Below are 21,546 nucleotides of genomic sequence, written 5' to 3' on the forward strand. Positions count from 1 at the left end.
TAGTGGGATACAGTAGGTTGTATCCTCTCTAGGTCATGCCAGTAGGCTACAGTAGGTTGTATCTCTCTAGGTCATGCCAGTAGGATACAGTCGATTGTATATATCTAGGCCATGCCAGTAGAATACAGTAGGTTGTATCTCTCTAGGTCATGCCAGTAGGCTACAGTAGGTTGTATCTCTCTAGGACATGCCGGTAGGTTACAGTAGGTTGTATCTCTCTTGGTCATGCCAGTAGGATACAGTAGGTTGTATCTCTCTAGGTCATGCCAGTATGTTACAGTAGGTTGTAACTCTCTAGGTCATGCCAGTATGTTGTAACTCTCTAGGTCATGCCAGTAGGCTCCAGTAGGTTGTATTTCTCTAGGTCATGCCAGTAGGTTACAGTAGGTTGTAACTCTCTAGGTCATGCTAGTAGGATACAGTAGGTTGTATCTCTCTAGGTCATGCCAGTAGTTTACAGTAGGTTGTATCTCTCTAGGTCATGCTAGTAGGCGACAGTAGGTTGTATCTCTCTAGGTCATGTCAGTAGGTTACAGTAGATTGTATCTCTCTAGGTCATGCCAGTAGGTTACAGTTGGTTGTAACTCTCTAGGTCATGTCAGAAGGCCACAGTAGGTTGTAACTCTCTATGTCATGCTAGTAGGATACAGTAGGTTGTATCTCTCTAGGTCAAGCCAGTAAGCTACAGTAGGTTGTATCTCTCTAGGTCATGCCAGTATGTTACAGTAGGTTGTGTCTCTCTAGGTCATGCCAGTAGGCTACAGTAGGTTGTAACTCTCTAGGTCATGCCAGTAGGCTACAGTAGGTTGTATTTCTCGAGGTCATGCCAGTAGGTTACAGTAGGTTGTAACTCTCTAGGTCATGCCAGTAGGCTACAGTAGGTTGTAACTCTCTAAGTCATGCTAGTAGGATACAGTTGGTTGTAACTCTCTAGGTCATGCCAGTAGGTTACAGTAGGTAGTATCTCTCTAGGTCATGCCAGTAGTTTACAGTAGGTTGTATCTCTCTAGGTCATGCCAGTAGATAACAGTAGGTTGTATCTCTGTAGGTCATGCTAGTAGGCGACAGTAGGTTTTATCTTTATAGGTCATGTCAGTAGGTTACAGTAGATTGTTTCTCTCTAGGTCATGCCAGTAGGTTACAGTAGGTTGTAACTCTCTAGGTCATGTCAGAAGGCTACAGTAGGTTGTAACTCTCTATGTCATGCGAGTAGGATACAGTAGGTTGTATCTCTCTAGGTCAAGCCAGTAAGCTACAGTAGGTTGTATCTCTCTAGGTCATGCCAGTAGGATACAGTATGTTATATCTCTCTAGGTCATGCCAGTAGGTTACAGTAGGTTGTATCTCTCTAGGTCATGCCAGTAGGTTACAGTAGGTTGTAACTCTCTAGGTCATGCTAGTAGGCTACAGTAGGTTTTATCTCTCTAGGTCATGTCAGTAGGTTACAGTAGATTGTATCTCTCTAGGTCATGCCAGTAGGATACAGTAGGTTGTATCTATCTAGGTCATGCCAGTAGGTTACAGTTGGTTGTATCACTCTAGTCCATGCCAGCAGGTTACAGTAGGTTGTAACTCTCTAGGTCATGCCAGTAGGTTACAGTAGGTTGTATCTCTCTAGGTCATGCTAGTAGGATAAAGTAGGTTGTATCTCTAGGTCAAGCCAGTAGGCTACAGTAGGTTGTATCTCTCTAGGACATGCCAGTAGGTTACAGTAGGTTGCATCTCTCTAGGTCATGCCAGTAGACTACAGTAGGTTGGAACTGTCTAGGTCATGCCAGTAGGTTACAGTAGGTTGTATCTCTATAGGTCATGCTAGTGGGATACAGTAGGTTGTATCCTCTCTAGGTCATGCCAGTAGGCTACAGTAGGTTGTATCTCTCTAGGTCATGCCATTTGGATACAGTAGATTGTATATATCTAGGCCATGCCAGTAGAATACAGTAGGTTGTATCTCTCTAGGTCATGCCAGTAGGCTACAGTAGGTTGTATCTCTCTAGGACATGCCGGTAGGTTACAGTAGGTTGTATCTCTCTTGGTCATGCCAGTAGGATACAGTAGGTTGTATCTCTCTAGGTCATGCCAGTATGTTACAGTAGGTTGTAACTCTCTAGGTCATGCCAGTATGTTGTAACTCTCTAGGTCATGCCAGTAGGCTCCAGTAGGTTGTATTTCTCTAGGTCATGCCAGTAGGTTACAGTAGGTTGTAACTCTCTAGGTCTTGCTAGTAGGATACAGTAGGTTGTATCTCTCTAGGTCATGCCAGTAGTTTACAGTAGGTTGTATCTCTCTAGGTCATGCTAGTAGGCGACAGTAGGTTTTATCTCTCTAGGTCATGTCAGTAGGTTACAGTAGATTGTATCTCTCTAGGTCATGCCAGTAGGTTACAGTTGGTTGTAACTCTCTAGGTCATGTCAGAAGGCCACAGTAGGTTGTAACTCTCTATGTCATGCTAGTAGGATACAGTAGGTTGTATCTCTCTAGGTCAAGCCAGTAAGCTATAGTAGGTTGTATCTCTCTAGGTCATGCCAGTAGGATACAGTAGGTTGTATCTCTCTAGGTCATGCCAGTAGGTTACAGTAGGTTGTATCTCTCTAGGTCATGCCAGTAGGTTAAAGTAGGTTGTAACTCTCTAGGTCATGCTAGTAGGCTACAGTAGCTTTTATCTCTCTAGGTCATGTCAGTAGGTTAAAGTAGATTGTATCTCTCTAGGTCATGCCAGTATGATACAGTAGGTTGTATCTATCTAGGTCATGCCAGTAGGCTACAGTGGGTTGTATCTCTCTAGGTCATGCCAGCAGGTTACAGTAGGTTGTAACTCTCTAGGTCCTGCCAGTAGGTTACAGTAGGTTGTATCTCTCTAGGTCATGCTAGTAGGATACAGTAGGTTGTATCTCTAGGTCAAGCCAGTAGGCTACAGTAGGTTGTATCTCTCTAGGACATGCCAGTAGGTTACAGTAGGTTGCATCTCTCTAGGTCATGCCAGTAGACTACAGTAGGTTGGAACTGTCTAGGTCATGCCAGTAGGTTACAGTAGGTTGTATCTCTATAGGTCATGCTAGTGGGATACAGTAGGTTGTATCCTCTCTAGGTCATGCCAGTAGGCTACAGTAGGTTGTATCTCTCTAGGTCATGCCAGTAGGATACAGTAGATTGTATATATCTAGGTCATGAAAGTAGAATACAGTAGGTTGTATCTCTCTAGGTCATGCCAGTAGGCTACAGTAGGTTGTATCTCTCTAGGTCATGCCAGTAGGTTACAGTAGGTTGCATCTCTCTAGGTCATGCCAGTAGAATACAGTAGGTTGGAACTGTCTAGGTCATGCCAGTAGGTTACAGAAGGTTGTATCTCTCTAGGTCATACCAGAAGGATACAGTAGGTTGTATCTATCTAGATCATGCCAGTAGGTTAGAGTAGGTTGTAACTCTCTAGGTCATGCCAGTAGGATACAGTAGGTTGTATCTCTCTAGGTCATGCCAGTAGGTTGCAGTGGGTTGTAACTCTCTAGGTCATGCCAGTAGGATACAGTAGGTTGTAAATCTCTAGATCATGCCAGTAGGTTACAGTAGGTTGTAACTCTCTAGGTCATGCCAGTAGGTTACAGTAGGTTGTAACTCTCTAGGTCATGCCAGTAGGATACAGTAGGTTGTATATATCTGGGTCATGCCAGTAGGATACAGTAGGTTGTATCTCTCTAGGTCATGCCAGTAGGCTACAGTATGTTGTATCTCTCTTGTTCATGCCAGTAGGATACAGTAGGTTGCGTCTCTCTAGGTCATGCCAGTATGTTACAGTAGGTTGTTACTCTCTAGGTCATGCCAGTATGTTGTAACTCTCTAGGTCATGCCAGTAGGCTCCAGTAGGTTGTATTTCTCTAGGTCATGCCAGTAGGCTACAGTAGGTTGTAACTCTCTAAGTCATGCTAGTAGGATACAGTAGGTTGTATCTCTCTAGGTCATGCCAGTAGGTTACAGTAGGTTGTATCTCTCTAGGTCATGCTAGTAGGCTACAGTAGGTTGTATCTCTCTAGGTCATGTCAGTAGGTTACAGTAGGTTGTATCTCTCTAGGTCATGCCAGTATGTTACAGTAGGTTGTAACTCTCTAGGTCATGTCAGAAGGCTACAGTAGATTGTAACTCTCTATGTCATGCGAGTAGGATACAGTAGGTTGTATCTCTCTAGGTCAAGCCAGTAAGCTACAGTAGGTTGTATCTCTCTAGGTCATGCCAGTAGGCTACAGTAGGTTGTAACTCTCTAAGTCATGCTAGTAGGATACAGTAGGTTGTATCTCTCTAGGTCATGCCAGTAGGTTACAGTAGGTAGTATCTCTCTAGGTCATGCCAGTAGTTTACAGTAGGTTGTATCTCTCTAGGTCATGCCAGTAGGTTACAGTAGGTTGTAACTCTCTAGGTCATGCTAGTAGGCTACAGTAGGTTTTATCTCTCTAGGTCATGTCAGTAGGTTACAGTAGATTGTATCTCTCTAGGTCATGCCAGTAGGATACAGTAGGTTGTATCTATCTAGGTCATGCCAGTAGGTTACAGTTGGTTGTATCACTCTAGTCCATGCCAGCAGGTTACAGTAGGTTGTAACTCTCTAGGTCATGCCAGTAGGTTACAGTAGGTTGTATCTCTCTAGGTCATGCTAGTAGGATACAGTATGTTGTATCTCTAGGTCAAGCCAGTAGGCTACAGTAGGTTGTATCTCTCTAGGACATGCCAGTAGGTTACAGTAGGTTGCATCTCTCTAGGTCATGCCAGTAGACTACAGTAGGTTGGAACTGTCTAGGTCATGCCAGTAGGTTACAGTAGGTTGTATCTCTATAGGTCATGCTAGTGGGATACAGTAGGTTGTATCCTCTCTAGGTCATGCCAGTAGGCTACAGTAGGTTGTATCTCTCTAGGTCATGCCAGTAGGATACAGTAGATTGTATATATCTAGGCCATGCCAGTAGAATACAGTAGGTTGTATCTCTCTAGGTCATGCCAGTAGGCTACAGTAGGTTGTATCTCTCTAGGACATGCCGGTAGGTTACAGTAGGTTGTATCTCTCTTGGTCATGCCAGTAGGATACAGTAGGTTGTATCTCTCTAGGTCATGCCAGTATGTTACAGTAGGTTGTAACTCTCTAGGTCATGCCAGTATGTTGTAACTCTCTAGGTCATGCCAGTAGGCTCCAGTAGGTTGTATTTCTCTAGGTCATGCCAGTAGGTTACAGTAGGTTGTAACTCTCTAGGTCATGCTAGTAGGATACAGTAGGTTGTATCTCTCTAGGTCATGCCAGTAGTTTACAGTAGGTTGTATCTCTCTAGGTCATGCTAGTAGGCGACAGTAGGTTGTATCTCTCTAGGTCATGTCAGTAGGTTACAGTAGATTGTATCTCTCTAGGTCATGCCAGTAGGTTACAGTTGGTTGTAACTCTCTAGGTCATGTCAGAAGGCCACAGTAGGTTGTAACTCTCTATGTCATGCTAGTAGGATACAGTAGGTTGTATCTCTCTAGGTCAAGCCAGTAAGCTACAGTAGGTTGTATCTCTCTAGGTCATGCCAGTATGTTACAGTAGGTTGTAACTCTCTAGGTCATGCCAGTAGGCTACAGTAGGTTGTAACTCTCTAGGTCATGCCAGTAGGCTACAGTAGGTTGTATTTCTCGAGGTCATGCCAGTAGGTTACAGTAGGTTGTAACTCTCTAGGTCATGCCAGTAGGCTACAGTAGGTTGTAACTCTCTAAGTCATGCTAGTAGGATACAGTTGGTTGTAACTCTCTAGGTCATGCCAGTAGGTTACAGTAGGTAGTATCTCTCTAGGTCATGCCAGTAGTTTACAGTAGGTTGTATCTCTCTAGGTCATGCCAGTAGATAACAGTAGGTTGTATCTCTGTAGGTCATGCTAGTAGGCGACAGTAGGTTTTATCTTTATAGGTCATGTCAGTAGGTTACAGTAGATTGTTTCTCTCTAGGTCATGCCAGTAGGTTACAGTAGGTTGTAACTCTCTAGGTCATGTCAGAAGGCTACAGTAGGTTGTAACTCTCTATGTCATGCGAGTAGGATACAGTAGGTTGTATCTCTCTAGGTCAAGCCAGTAAGCTACAGTAGGTTGTATCTCTCTAGGTCATGCCAGTAGGATACAGTATGTTATATCTCTCTAGGTCATGCCAGTAGGTTACAGTAGGTTGTATCTCTCTAGGTCATGCCAGTAGGTTACAGTAGGTTGTAACTCTCTAGGTCATGCTAGTAGGCTACAGTAGGTTTTATCTCTCTAGGTCATGTCAGTAGGTTACAGTAGATTGTATCTCTCTAGGTCATGCCAGTAGGATACAGTAGGTTGTATCTATCTAGGTCATGCCAGTAGGTTACAGTTGGTTGTATCACTCTAGTCCATGCCAGCAGGTTACAGTAGGTTGTAACTCTCTAGGTCATGCCAGTAGGTTACAGTAGGTTGTATCTCTCTAGGTCATGCTAGTAGGATACAGTAAGTTGTATCTCTAGGTCAAGCCAGTAGGCTACAGTAGGTTGTATCTCTCTAGGACATGCCAGTAGGTTACAGTAGGTTGCATCTCTCTAGGTCATGCCAGTAGACTACAGTAGGTTGGAACTGTCTAGGTCATGCCAGTAGGTTACAGTAGGTTGTATCTCTATAGGTCATGCTAGTGGGATACAGTAGGTTGTATCCTCTCTAGGTCATGCCAGTAGGCTACAGTAGGTTGTATCTCTCTAGGTCATGCCATTTGGATACAGTAGATTGTATATATCTAGGCCATGCCAGTAGAATACAGTAGGTTGTATCTCTCTAGGTCATGCCAGTAGGCTACAGTAGGTTGTATCTCTCTAGGACATGCCGGTAGGTTACAGTAGGTTGTATCTCTCTTGGTCATGCCAGTAGGATACAGTAGGTTGTATCTCTCTAGGTCATGCCAGTATGTTACAGTAGGTTGTAACTCTCTAGGTCATGCCAGTATGTTGTAACTCTCTAGGTCATGCCAGTAGGCTCCAGTAGGTTGTATTTCTCTAGGTCATGCCAGTAGGTTACAGTAGGTTGTAACTCTCTAGGTCTTGCTAGTAGGATACAGTAGGTTGTATCTCTCTAGGTCATGCCAGTAGTTTACAGTAGGTTGTATCTCTCTAGGTCATGCTAGTAGGCGACAGTAGGTTTTATCTCTCTAGGTCATGTCAGTAGGTTACAGTAGATTGTATCTCTCTAGGTCATGCCAGTAGGTTACAGTTGGTTGTAACTCTCTAGGTCATGTCAGAAGGCCACAGTAGGTTGTAACTCTCTATGTCATGCTAGTAGGATACAGTAGGTTGTATCTCTCTAGGTCAAGCCAGTAAGCTATAGTAGGTTGTATCTCTCTAGGTCATGCCAGTAGGATACAGTAGGTTGTATCTCTCTAGGTCATGCCAGTAGGTTACAGTAGGTTGTATCTCTCTAGGTCATGCCAGTAGGTTAAAGTAGGTTGTAACTCTCTAGGTCATGCTAGTAGGCTACAGTAGCTTTTATCTCTCTAGGTCATGTCAGTAGGTTAAAGTAGATTGTATCTCTCTAGGTCATGCCAGTATGATACAGTAGGTTGTATCTATCTAGGTCATGCCAGTAGGCTACAGTGGGTTGTATCTCTCTAGGTCATGCCAGCAGGTTACAGTAGGTTGTAACTCTCTAGGTCCTGCCAGTAGGTTACAGTAGGTTGTATCTCTCTAGGTCATGCTAGTAGGATACAGTAGGTTGTATCTCTAGGTCAAGCCAGTAGGCTACAGTAGGTTGTATCTCTCTAGGACATGCCAGTAGGTTACAGTAGGTTGCATCTCTCTAGGTCATGCCAGTAGACTACAGTAGGTTGGAACTGTCTAGGTCATGCCAGTAGGTTACAGTAGGTTGTATCTCTATAGGTCATGCTAGTGGGATACAGTAGGTTGTATCCTCTCTAGGTCATGCCAGTAGGCTACAGTAGGTTGTATCTCTCTAGGTCATGCCAGTAGGATACAGTAGATTGTATATATCTAGGTCATGAAAGTAGAATACAGTAGGTTGTATCTCTCTAGGTCATGCCAGTAGGCTACAGTAGGTTGTATCTCTCTAGGTCATGCCAGTAGGTTACAGTAGGTTGCATCTCTCTAGGTCATGCCAGTAGAATACAGTAGGTTGGAACTGTCTAGGTCATGCCAGTAGGTTACAGAAGGTTGTATCTCTCTAGGTCATACCAGAAGGATACAGTAGGTTGTATCTATCTAGATCATGCCAGTAGGTTAGAGTAGGTTGTAACTCTCTAGGTCATGCCAGTAGGATACAGTAGGTTGTATCTCTCTAGGTCATGCCAGTAGGTTGCAGTGGGTTGTAACTCTCTAGGTCATGCCAGTAGGATACAGTAGGTTGTAAATCTCTAGATCATGCCAGTAGGTTACAGTAGGTTGTAACTCTCTAGGTCATGCCAGTAGGTTACAGTAGGTTGTAACTCTCTAGGTCATGCCAGTAGGATACAGTAGGTTGTATATATCTGGGTCATGCCAGTAGGATACAGTAGGTTGTATCTCTCTAGGTCATGCCAGTAGGCTACAGTATGTTGTATCTCTCTTGTTCATGCCAGTAGGATACAGTAGGTTGCGTCTCTCTAGGTCATGCCAGTATGTTACAGTAGGTTGTTACTCTCTAGGTCATGCCAGTATGTTGTAACTCTCTAGGTCATGCCAGTAGGCTCCAGTAGGTTGTATTTCTCTAGGTCATGCCAGTAGGCTACAGTAGGTTGTAACTCTCTAAGTCATGCTAGTAGGATACAGTAGGTTGTATCTCTCTAGGTCATGCCAGTAGGTTACAGTAGGTTGTATCTCTCTAGGTCATGCTAGTAGGCTACAGTAGGTTGTATCTCTCTAGGTCATGTCAGTAGGTTACAGTAGGTTGTATCTCTCTAGGTCATGCCAGTATGTTACAGTAGGTTGTAACTCTCTAGGTCATGCCAGTAGGCTACAGTAGGTTGTAACTCTCTAGGTCATGCCAGTAGGCTACAGTAGGTTGTATTTCTCGAGGTCATGCCAGTAGGTTACAGTAGGTTGTAACTCTCTAGGTCATGCTAGTAGGATACAGTAGGTTGTATCTCTCTAGGTCATGCCAGTAGGTTACAGTAGGTAGTATCTCTCTAGGTCATGCCAGTAGTTTACAGTAGGTTGTATCTCTCTAGGTCATGCCAGTAGATAACAGTAGGTTGTATCTCTCTAGGTCATGCTAGCAGGAGACAGTAGGTTTTATCTCTCTAGGTCATGTCAGTAGGTTACAGTAGATTGTATCTCTCTAGGTCATGCCAGTAGGTTACAGTAGGTTGTAACTCTATAGGTCATGTCAGAAGGCTACAGTAGGTTGTAACTCTCTATGTCATGCGAGTAGGATACAGTAGGTTGTATCTCTCTAGGTCAAGCCAGTAAGCTACAGTAGGTTGTATCTCTCTAGGTCATGCCAGTAGGTTACAGTAGGTTGTAACTCTCTAGGTCATGCTAGTAGGCTACAGTAGGTTTTATCTCTCTAGGTCATGTCAGTAGGTTACAGTAGATTGCATCTCTCTAGGTCATGCCAGTAGGATACAGTAGGTTGTATCTATCTAGGTCATGCCAGTAGGTTACAGTTGGTTGTATCACTCTAGTCCATGCCAGCAGGTTACAGTAGGTTGTAACTCTCTAGGTCATGCCAGTAGGTTACAGTAGGTTGTATCTCTCTAGGTCATGCTAGTAGGATACAGTAGGTTGTAACTCTCTAGGTCATGCCAGTAGGTTACAGTAGGTTGTAACTCTCTAGGTCATGCCAGTAGGAAACAGTAGGTTGTAACTCTCTAGGTCATGCCAGTAGGAAACAGTAGGTTGTAACTCTCTAGGTCATGCCAGTATGTTGTAACTCTCTAGGTCATGCCAGTAGGCTCCAGTAGGTTGTATCTCTCTAGGACATGCCGGTAGGTTACAGTAGGTTGTATCCCTCTTGGTCATGCCAGTAGGTTACAGTAGGTTGTATCTCTCTAGGTCATGCCAGTAGGTTACAGTAGGTTGTAAATCTCTAGGTCATGCCAGTATGTTGTAACTCTCTAGGTCATGCCAGTAGGCTCCAGTAGGTTGTATTTCTCTAGGTCATGCCAGTAGGTTACAGTAGGTTGTAACTCTCTAGGTCATGCCAGTAGGCTACAGTAGGTTGTAAATCTCTAAGTAATGCTAGTAGGATACAGTAGGTTGTATCTCTCTAGGTCATGCCAGTAGGTTACAGTAGGTTGTATCTCTCTAGGTCATGCCAGTAGATTACAGTAGGTTGTATCTCTCTATGTCATGCTAGTAGGATACAGTAGGATGTATCTCTCTATGTCAAGCCAGTAAGCTACAGTAGATTGTATCTCTCTAGGTCATGCCAGTAGGATACAGTAGGTTGTACCTATCTAGGTCATGCCAGTAGGTTACAGTTGGTTGTATCACTCTAGTCCATGCCAGCAGGTTACAGTAGGTTGTAACTCTCTAGGTCATGCCAGTAGGTTACAGAAGGTTGTATCTCTCTAGGTCATGCTAGTGGGATACAGTAGGTTGTATCCTCTCTAGGTCATGCCAGTAGGCTACAGTAGGTTGTATCTTTCTAGGTCATGCCAGTAGGATACAGTAGGTTGTATCTCTCTAGGTCATGCCAGTAGGTTACAGAAGGTTGTATCTCTCTAGGTCATGGAAGTAGGATACAGTAGGTTGTATCTCTCTAGGTCATGCCAGTAGGTTACAGTAGGTTGTAACTCTCTAGGTCATGCCAGTAGGATACAGTAGGTTGTATCTCTCTAGGTCATGCCAGTAGGTTGCAGTAGGTTGTAACTCTCTAGGTCATGCCAGTAGGATACAGTAGGTTGTAACTCTCTAGGTCATGCCAGTAGGTTACAGTAGGTTGTAACTCTCTAGGTCATGCCAGTAGGATACAGTAAGTTGTATCTCTCTAGGTCATGCCAGTAGGCTACAGTAGGTTGTAGCTCTCTAGGTCATGCCAGTAGGTTACAGTAGGTTGTAACTCTCTAGGTCATGCCAGTAGGAAACAGTAGGTTGTAACTCTAGGTCATGACAGTAGGATACAGTAGGTTGTAACTCCAGTAGGAGTTTTAGGAGTAGGAGTTTTTAGGTTGTAACTCTCTAGGTCATGCCAGTAGGATACAGTAGGTTGTAACTCTCTAGGTCATGCCAGTATGTTACAGTAGGTTGTAACTCTCTAGGTCATGCCAGTAAGCTACAGTAGGTTGTAACTCTCTAGGTCATGCCAGTAGGCTACAGTAAGTTGTAACTCTCTAGGTCAAGCCAGTAGGATACAGTAGGTTGTACCTATCTAGGTCATGCCAGTAGGTTACAGTTGGTTGTATCTCTCTAGGTCATGCCAGTAGGATACAGTAGGTTGTACCTATCTAGGTCATGCCAGTAGGTTACAGTTGGTTGTATCTCTCTAGGTCATGCCAGTAGCCTACAGTAGGTTGTAACTCTCAAGGTCATGCTAGTAGGATACAGTAGGTTGTATCTCTCTAGGTCATGCAAGTAGTTTACAGTAGGTTGTATCTCTCTAGGTCATGCCAGTAGTTTACAGTAGGTTGTATCTCTCTAGGTCATGCCAGTAGTTTAAAGTAGGTTGTATCTCTCTAGGTCATGCCAGTAGGTTACAGTAGGTTGTATCTCTCTAGGTTATGCTAGTAGGATACAGTAGGTTGTATCTCTAGGTCAAGCCAGTAGGCTACAGTAGGTTGTATCTCTCTAGGTCATGCTAGTAGGCTACAGTAGGTTGTATCTCTCTAGGTCATGTCAGTAGGTTACAGTAGGTTGTATCTCTCTAGGTCATGCCAATAGATTACAGTAGGTTGTATCTCTCTATGTCATGCTAGTAGGATACAGTAGGTTGTATCTCTCTAGGTCAAGCCAGTAAGCTACAGTAGATTGTATCTCTCTAGGTCATGCCAGTAGGCTACAGTAGGTTGTACCTATCTAGGTCATGCCAGTAGGTTACAGTTGGTTGTATCTCTCTAGGTCATGCCAGTAGCCTAAGGTAGGTTGTAACTCTCAAGGTCATGCTAGTAGGATACAGTAGGTTGTATCTCTCTAGGTCATGCAAGTAGTTTACAGTAGGTTGTATCTCTCTAGGTCATGCCAGTATGTTACAGTAGGTTGTAACTCTCTAGGTCATGCCAGTAGGCTACAGTAGGTTGTAACTCTCTAGGTCATGCCAGTAGGCTACAGTAGGTTGTATTTCTCGAGGTCATGCCAGTAGGTTACAGTAGGTTGTAACTCTCTAGGTCATGCCAGTAGGCTACAGTAGGTTGTAACTCTCTAAGTCATGCTAGTAGGATACAGTAGGTTGTATCTCTCTAGGTCATGCCAGTAGGTTACAGTAGGTTGTATCTCTCTAGGTCATGCCAGTAGATAACAGTAGGTTGTATCTCTCTAGGTCATGCTAGCAGGCGACAGTAGGTTTTATCTCTCTAGGTCATGTCAGTAGGTTACAGTAGATTGTATCTCTCTAGGTCATGCCAGTAGGTTACAGTAGGTTGTAACTCTTTAGGTCATGTCAGAAGGCTACAGTAGGTTGTAACTCTCTATGTAATGCGAGTAGGATACAGTAGGTTGTATCTCTCTAGGTCAAGCCAGTAAGCTACAGTAGGTTGTATCTCTCTAGGTCATGCCAGTAGGATACAGTATGTTATATCTCTCTAGATCATGCCAGTAGGTTACAGTAGGTTGTATCTCTCTAGGTCATGCCAGTAGGTTATAGTAGGTTGTAACTCTCTAGGTCATGCTAGTAGGCTACAGTAGGTTTTATCTCTCTAGGTCATGTCAGTAGGTTACAGTAGATTGTATCTCTCTAGGTCATGCCAGTAGGATACAGTAGGTTGTATCTATCTAGGTCATGCCAGTAGGTTACAGTTGGTTGTATCACTCTAGTCCATGCCAGCAGGTTACAGTAGGTTGTAACTCTCTAGGTCATGCCAGTAGGTTACAGTAGGTTGTATCTCTCTAGGTCATGCTAGTAGGATACAGTAGGTTGTAACTCTCTAGGTCATGCCAGTAGGTTACAGTAGGTTGTAACTCTCTAGGTCATGCCAGTAGGAAACAGTAGGTTGTAACTCTCTAGGTCATGCCAGTATGTTGTAACTCTCTAGGTCATGCCAGTAGGCTCCAGTAGGTTGTATCTCTCTAGGACATGCCGGTAGGTTACAGTAGGTTGTATCCCTCTTGGTCATGCCAGTAGGTTACAGTAGGTTGTATCTCTCTAGGTCATGCCAGTATGTTACAGTAGGTTGTAAATCTCTAGGTCATGCCAGTATGTTGTAACTCTCTAGGTCATGCCAGTAGGCTCCAGTAGGTTGTATTTCTCTAGGTCATGCCAGTAGGTTACAGTAGGTTGTAACTCTCTAGGTCAAGCCAGTAGCCTATAGTAGGTTGGAACTGTCTAGGTCATGCCAGTAGGTTACAGAAGGTTGTATCTCTCTAGGTCATGCCAGTAGGTTACAGTAAGTTGTAACTCTCTAGGTCAAGCCAGTAGGATACAGTAGGTTGTACCTATCTAGGTCATGCCAGTAGGTTACAGTTGGTTGTATCTCTCTAGGTCATGCCAGTAGGATACAGTAGGTTGTACCTATCTAGGTCATGCCAGTAGGTTACAGTTGGTTGTATCTCTCTAGGTCATGCCAGTAGCCTACAGTAGGTTGTAACTCTCAAGGTCATGCTAGTAGGATACAGTAGGTTGTATCTCTCTAGGTCATGCAAGTAGTTTACAGTAGGTTGTATCTCTCTAGGTCATGCCAGTAGTTTACAGTAGGTTGTATCTCTCTAGGTCATGCCAGTAGTTTAAAGTAGGTTGTATCTCTCTAGGTCATGCCAGTAGGTTACAGTAGGTTGTATCTCTCTAGGTCATGCTAGTAGGATACAGTAGGTTGTATCTCTAGGTCAAGCCAGTAGCCTACAGTAGGTTGTATCTCTCTAGGTCATGCCAGTAGGTTACAGTAGGTTGCATCTCTCTAGGTCATGCCAGTAGTCTACAGTAGGTTGGAAATGTCTAGGTCATGCCAGTAGGTTACAGAAGGTTGTATCTCTCTAGGTCATGCTAGTGGGATACAGTAGGTTGTATCCTCTCTAGGTCATGCCAGTAGGCTACAGTAGGTTGTATCTTTCTAGGTCATGCCAGTAGGATACAGTAGGTTGTATCTCTCTAGGTCATGCCAGTAGGTTACAGTAGGTTGTAACTCTCTAGGTCATGCCAGTAGGTTACAGTAGGTTGTAACTATCTAGGTCATGCCAGCAGTTTACAGTAGGTTGTATCTCTCTAGGTCATGCCAGTAGGTTGTATCTCTCTAGGTCATGCTAGTAGGATACAGTAGGTTGTATCTTTAGGTCAAGCCAGTAGGCTACAGTAGGTTGTAACTCTCTAGGTCATGCCAGTAGGATACAGTAGGTTGTATCTCTCTAGGTCATGCCAGTAGACTACAGTAGGTTGGAACTGTCTAGGTCATGCCAGTAGGTTACAGAAGGTTGTATCTCTCTAGGTCATGGAAGTAGGATACAGTAGGTTGTATCTCTCTAGGTCATGCCAGTAGGTTACAGTAGGTTGTAACTCTCTAGGTCATGCCAGTAGGATACAGTAGGTTGTATCTCTCTAGGTCATGCCAGTAGGTTGCAGTAGGTTGTAACTCTCTAGGTCATGCCAGTAGGATACAGTAGGTTGTAACTCTCTAGGTCATGCCAGTAGGTTACAGTAGGATACAGTAGGATACAGTAGGTTGTATCTCTCTAGGTCAAGCCAGTAAGCTACAGTAGATTGTATCTCTCTAGGTCATGCCAGTAGGCTACAGTAGGTTGTACCTATCTAGGTCATGCCAGTAGGTTACAGTTGGTTGTATCTCTCTAGGTCATGCCAGTAGCCTACAGTAGGTTGTAACTCTCAAGGTCATGCTAGTAGGATACAGTAGGTTGTATCTCTCTAGGTCATGCAAGTAGTTTACAGTAGGTTGTATCTCTCTAGGTCATGCCAGTATGTTACAGTAGGTTGTAACTCTCTAGGTCATGCCAGTAGGCTACAGTAGGTTGTAACTCTCTAGGTCATGCCAGTAGGCTACAGTAGGTTGTATCTCTCTAGGTCATGCCAGTAGGCTACAGTAGGTTGTATCCAAGTGGAAACAATTATCAACCCAATGTGGAAAGTGTCGAATTTGGTCAACAACAAAATGAAAGGCTTATTTGCTACGTGAGGTTTACTTGAACCAACAGAAGTCTCATAATGCTTAAGTTATTATGTGGACACGTGACATACCGACAACTTTAATAAAAACACTATAGTCTCCAGATCGCTATGCATATTCATGCTAGTAGCTTAGTATCTCTCTCCATTGAATACAGGCGGTTGACGACAACAACCCTCATAGAATATAAACAATAGATTACAATAATAAGATGTATCCACCAATCCAAAGAAAGGATAGGCGGGAGCTAGACAACCCGCAGTGAAGCTTTGTGGACAACAACTCCCCTTGTTAGGGCGGAGAGACATCTTGTCAGTATATCCATATTCTTTGGTGTAGCCAACCCAACTCTCACATGGCACTATTGGGGGGCACGGTGTGCAGTAAAACATCACTACATGAAAATCACTACATGCCGTGTCCCTCAGTCTGCGGTCAGCAGATAGACCCTTCTCAAATATATATGTTAAGTCACTTTTTGGAAACGGAACGGAGAATACAAGGGGTAGCTTACTCTCTACGTCGTCTGATTCTAGACATATCAGTCATCATCCTGGGCCCTCCGTTGAAGAGGTATTGATGAGCCAACTCTGAATATCCAATGTTAAAAACAAATTTAAGGCGGTACTTACTGGTGTTAATCAGATCTCCTATCTCCGCCTCTTCATCTTTCAATGTGACAGTAATCTCCCCTTCCTTCTTCAATCCAAAAACGGCATCCTCCTTTTTCTCTTCCCCCTCTTCTTTTACTGTAACATCCTCCTCTTTCTCTTCCGCCTCTTCTTTTACTGCAACATCCTCCTCCTTCACTCTGAACGCGTCTTCCTCTTCTTTCACTGAAACGTCTTTCTCTTCTTCTTTCACTGTAACAGCCTCACCCCCTACTTCTTGTTTTACTGTCACATCCTCTTCTTCCTTTTCCTCTTTCACGACAATATTCAGCCCCAGAGCTTCTTTCTCCGTCCAGCAGACCTCTTCTTTAACAGGAGGAGAGTAGTTTAGGGAGCTCATGGTCGGGGATGTTAGCTAGCTAGCTATCATTAGCGACAAGGCTAGTGCTAACTTAACCAGCCAGCTACTATAGCTGACTAATAAAAAATGACGTAATATTATATTATATAGGTTAACAAGTAGATACGACAGAAGTGTGTCTAAAACACAGTAGCTAATATACACCGAAAGCGTATAAATAGCTGGAATCTTTCGGCTATGTTGGCTAGCAAGCTACCGAGGTGGGTGACGAGCTGTTTATGAAGAACCGTCCACTAGAATATACGTCACGCTGGCAGCATTGCCTGAAAGACGCACGTCGCCGTCTGCTGACTGGAGTGGGAAACGCAGTTGCGGATCATATTTTACTTTCAGACAAAGATTATTGTAAATGGATTTAATTAAATAATACTATTATATTGAGACATACAAAGACCTGAATCTGTTGATTGATTAGTGCGAATAAAAAATGTTTACTACAGCACATTTAAGGCAGTTTGGTATATTCTGCTCCTACATGGTGTAACAATACATAATGTAGATGTATATAATGAACAGACTAGGTCTATACTGCTCCTACATGGTGTAACAATACATCATGTAGATGTATATAATGAACAGACTAGGTCCATACCGCTACTGCTAATAATATTTGTGTCATTCTCAAAACTTTTGGTCAGGACTGTACATTTTACTCAACTGCGTTACCCACTCCAGTCAACAGATGGCGGTCTGGGAATTTAAGGTAATCCTGCTAGTGTGACGTCTAATTCTAGTGGACGGAACGCTTCTTTCAATAGCAACAACAGTTAGTCAGACACCTCGGTAGCTTGCTAGCGAAAATAGCCTAACCAATAAAGCTCTTTAGACGCTTTTGTGGATATTAGCCACTGTGTTTTAAAACCCATCTGTCGTCTAGTTAGTTATCCGATTGAATTCCATATTTATGGTGTTGTTATTAGTCAGCTAGCGGGCTGGTTAAGTTAGCATTAGCCTAGCTAGCTAACATCCCCGACCATGAGTTAGTAGTCACTATTATTAGTCACTAAGCTACTCTCCTTCTGCTAAAGAAGAGGTCTGCTGGACGGAGGAATAAGTTATCGTAAAAGGGGAGGAGGAAGAGGAGACTGTTTCAATACAAAAACAAGTAGAGGGTGAGGCTGTTACCGTGAAATAGAAGAGAAAGAGTTACAGTGAAAGAAGACAAAGAGGATGATGCTGTTTTTGGAGTGAAAGAGGAGAATTTCACATCAAAAAAGGAGGAGGAGGAAACGGGATATCTGGGCCCGGTTTCCCAAATGCATCTTAAGGCATCCAATAGTTCTAATGATGAACGGGCACCAACTCTGCAGTTGTTGAACTGATGTTTGGTGTTAAAGCGGAAATATGCAATTGCTACGTCCAATATTTTCACGTTCAAAAAGTGACTCAAAAAAATAGCTGTGTTACACTTACCGCGTTGGTGACCCACTTGAATCAAAATGCAACACTTCAAAATGTTTAGGTTTTCAATATATCCCAAACTGTTTCTACATATTGGTTATTGATTTGGACACGTTAACTGTGTTTTGACATTGCACTATTCCCATTTAGCAAAATGTAATTCAAAAGAATTTGAAAAGAAGACTATGCCCAACGTCCAATATATGTTGGTTGTAGTTGAAAAGATGCCTTTTCGGTTTGTTTTTTCAATGACTTGAAAACAACTTAATTTCAACGTCCTTGCAGCCCATACACATGGACTCAGTAATAATTAATTGGTCTATAATCAATTTTATTAACAATCCTACATCACTCCAGCATTTCTTTTCAACATTCAAGTGCTAATTGTCTTTATTCCATTACTGAAGAAGCATGACTCAAATCACCTCATATTTCAAACATCCAGCCTGACAAAAGATACATGTTTTATTATTCCAATTATTCCATTCCGTGAATTATTGCCACTACATATTAACAAAGGGTTGTACGTTTGGTTTTCATGTTTACAATTCATGTTACATTTAGTAATAATTATTTATGCAACCAACTGACAATTTTCGGGTACAATTATATTGACATTGTTATCCTGCTTTAATAATATCAGGGTTAATTCTCAGATGTGCCAACCCAAATGTACTAGAGCATGGCATTGGGGACTGGGCCCAGATCCAGTAACATGCCTATTGAGTGAACCCTGTAAAGAGAGAAGCTCCGCAGTGAGGTGGAAAGTTACTACGGATATTGCAGGAGTTTCCTCTTGAAATCAGACATGTCCGTGGTAATGACAACTTGGTTGCTGATTATTTCAAGGGTGGGCAGTCAAAAAAGATTTGTGTTGTGCGTTTAGCCAGTGCGTGACCATGGATCACAATTCATTTGACTGCACGTTTTTCCATATTGGAGAGGAGTTTTGTTTGGGCTCGTTCCAAGGGGACGAGAGTTCTAGAAGCTAGTGAGTTTTAGGAAGATGAGAGTTCTAGAAGCTAGTGAGTTAAAAAAATAATTGCTCCACTTCCTGTCTTTAAGTTTGGTGTGGGTGTTTCTTTTGTTTGCCTCTTCTTGGGCAGATTTAGTGGGTCTCATGGTGGGTGTCTTTTAGGTCCCAGTTGTTGTTACTAGTCAACTTTCAGTGCCCCTCTTAAAAAAACAAGCTTGTATTTTGGGTTGGATATTGCATCCAATTAATATTGTAATCAATGGCATTTCTTTAGGGTGCCCATTCGTCTTTTAGCTGTTAATCTTCTGTTTGTTGTGTACTAAATATTTCTGTTTATTTTCATTTTTTTCTTTCTGTGCATTGCATCCATGTCTGAAATGTGCTGTATAAATAAAGCTTCATTTGATTTCAACAAATGAACCCAATGACTGACCAATCAACAGACTCTTGGTCCCTCTTAGTATGAAAAACAGTATCACTTTTCCAGCCTGCTGAAGGTGGGGTGGAGTGGTAAACACCACCCCCGGCTCTACCAGGGGCTTGAGGTGGTCTTCCACAGCTCTGCTTAAGTCATGTTTTGTGGCCTTGCCGTTCCATTTCTTGACTGCCCCTGCAACACAGAAATAAACACATTTAGTCATGTTATATAAAACATTAAAAGTAATGGATTTGATGCATCTACGACCTCAGTTACACCTGGCACCTAAATGTGACTTCTGTCATCTGATCACTCCAAGCTGCATTAGGTTCAGATCTACCAGGATGGGCCTTTGATGCAGTCAGGCCACCGAATATGCATAAGCAATGTAAAGAGATTGGGTGAATGAGTGGGGAAAAATACAACTCTCTACTACATCACACAGTTCAGGCTGGATATGATTTATCTCTAGAGAAACTACAACTCCCTACTACATCACACCGTTCAGGCTGGGTCTGATTTATCTCTTTGTTCTGAGGGGAAAATCTATGTTAACCTCTAAGTTTATATGACTTCTAATGTGTTGAAGGATCTTTAAGGTTGAGAAGTTTATGTGTATGTTTGTGTGGGTCTGTAACCACACACCCTCTCAGCAAACAGGCCAAAGGCGCTCGGCCCAATTCAGGGAACCGTTGATCTACTTCAGAGGAACTGTGTCTAGAGTGATTTCCTGTTGTTTTGACACCTCACTAGAAGACTAGAATAACTAGCTGTTGCTACAGAACGAGACGACCAATTCACAGTTAGTCTGTGTCTCGTTCTCCACACATGGACACATACCAAGATCACGTGATTTCTATAGGCACAAAATAGTTTGACTATATAAGGCTTCTGAACTCCTTGTGTCATCGAGCTCTCGGCCTTCCACCTCAGAGTGTAGGGCTGACCAGCTACATTATTGCAATTCTTATCAAATAAAGGTTGATTGTTTGAAGAAATGACAAAGTCTCTCCTTATTGGTTAGAATTTCCACCACAATGTGCAGTGTTAGACCAGACTCATAGTACAGAATGAATGACTGATTGCCCAGTTCACTGTCTCACCTCATACTATATTGGAGCAGCAGCAACTGACTGCCCAGTTCAACATCAGTTCACCGTCTCGCCTCATACTGTATTGGAGCAGCAGCAGCTGACTGCCCGGTTCAGTGTCAGTTCACCGTCTCACCTCACACTGTATTGGAGCAGCAGCAGCTGACTGCCCAGTTCACCGTCTCACCTCATACTGTATTGGATCAGCTGCAGCTGACTGCCCAGTTCAACGTCAGTTCACCTTCTCACCTCATACTGTATTGGAGCAGCAGCAGCTGACTGCCCGGTTCAGTGTCAGTTCACCGTCTCACCTCACACTGTATTGGAGCAGCAGCAGCTGACTGCCCAGTTCACCGTCTCACCTCATACTGTATTGGATCAGCAGCAGCTGACTGCCCGGTTCAACGTCAGTTCACCGTCTCACCTCATACTGTATTGGAGCAGCAGCAGCTGACTGCCCAGTTCAACGTCAGTTCACCGTCCCACCTCACACTGTATTGGAGCAGCAAGTTAGAGGGATCCCTCGTGCACCATTTACCCAGGTCGTCAGGAGCGGTCACTAAATCAAGATTCACATCCCCATCGCCAAATGTGGTTAATTTATTTTATATCAAATAAGAAGAGACAAACTTATCACACAAGTCAGAGTTATTCTGAAACTAATTCTTTATTCACTTATTAATAAGGGAGCAGGTCAGGACAACGCACACATATAAAGTGAATCAATTGAGTGTTTTACGATAATGATGGCTGGTCGACAAATCACCCCCAGATGATTCGATACAAAAGTACAAATGTCTTTTACAGCCAAGATACACCCCTTTCAACCTACATGACAAACAATAGATGTATAGAACAGGTCACAAGGTTAAGATTTGTATGAAAGATACTTATAATTCTCATCAGACAGTATCTGCTGTAAAAACAGTACTCTTTGTGTAGAGACCAGGGTCTGGCCCTTTGGTCATCTCTCCCTGGTACCATATAGAACAGAAACATTAACTCATGCTCTGGAATGCGGTCTCTAGGTTTTATCACCCAAAAGACATTGTAAATCTCCTGTCAGTGTTATCTCCCAGAGGCCCATCCTCAGTAGAACACACAGACACAATAGTTCTAAGAATCCTCTATTCTGTTGCATAAAACAACCATTTGATCCAATAAAAGTATTATAACATAATCTTGCAGTTTTGCTCTCAGTGTCCACTGAAAGTTGACTAGTAACAACAACTGGGACCTAAAAGACACCCACCATGAGACCCACAGAATCTGCCAAAGAAGAGGCAAACAAAAGAAAAACCAAAAAGGTGGAACAACTAAAGGTGTTGACTCTCCACATCTATCAAGACAACTGGAGCACTGGGCCAGACACTCCTGTTTGGGCTGCAGGGGCAGTATTGAGTAGCCAGATAAAAGGTGCCCATTTCAA

At 43.2% G+C, this 21,546-nt stretch overlaps 2 protein-coding genes across 4 annotated transcripts in view; both read right to left on the minus strand.

Moving 5' to 3' along the window:
* Nucleotides 1-17,209, minus strand: part of LOC129838985 (zinc finger protein ZFP2-like) — a 196,097-nt gene extending 178,888 nt beyond the window's left edge. For 2 of the 3 annotated variants that reach the window (XR_008756952.1, XM_055906250.1), the window contains exon 1: nucleotides 15,832-17,209. Coding sequence is in view for 2 of the 3 variants with exons in the window: in XM_055906250.1 (XP_055762225.1) it covers nucleotides 15,832-16,210 (379 nt within the window). In the remaining variant the exon portion in view is untranslated. The remainder of the gene's footprint in view (nucleotides 1-15,831) is intronic. The other variant, XM_055906251.1, reaches the window with a different exon arrangement.
* Nucleotides 17,210-17,957: 748 nt separating this feature from the next.
* The window catches only part of LOC129838992 (zinc finger protein OZF-like), a 37,058-nt gene continuing 33,469 nt past the window's right edge, over nucleotides 17,958-21,546 (minus strand). The window contains exon 2 of the mRNA XM_055906259.1: nucleotides 17,958-19,218. Coding sequence (XP_055762234.1) covers nucleotides 19,007-19,218 — 212 coding nt within the window. The 3' untranslated portion in view covers nucleotides 17,958-19,006. The remainder of the gene's footprint in view (nucleotides 19,219-21,546) is intronic.

This window comes from Salvelinus fontinalis, chromosome 40 (genome assembly GCF_029448725.1).
Source record: "Salvelinus fontinalis isolate EN_2023a chromosome 40, ASM2944872v1, whole genome shotgun sequence".
Taxonomy (NCBI): Eukaryota; Metazoa; Chordata; class Actinopteri; order Salmoniformes; family Salmonidae; genus Salvelinus; species Salvelinus fontinalis.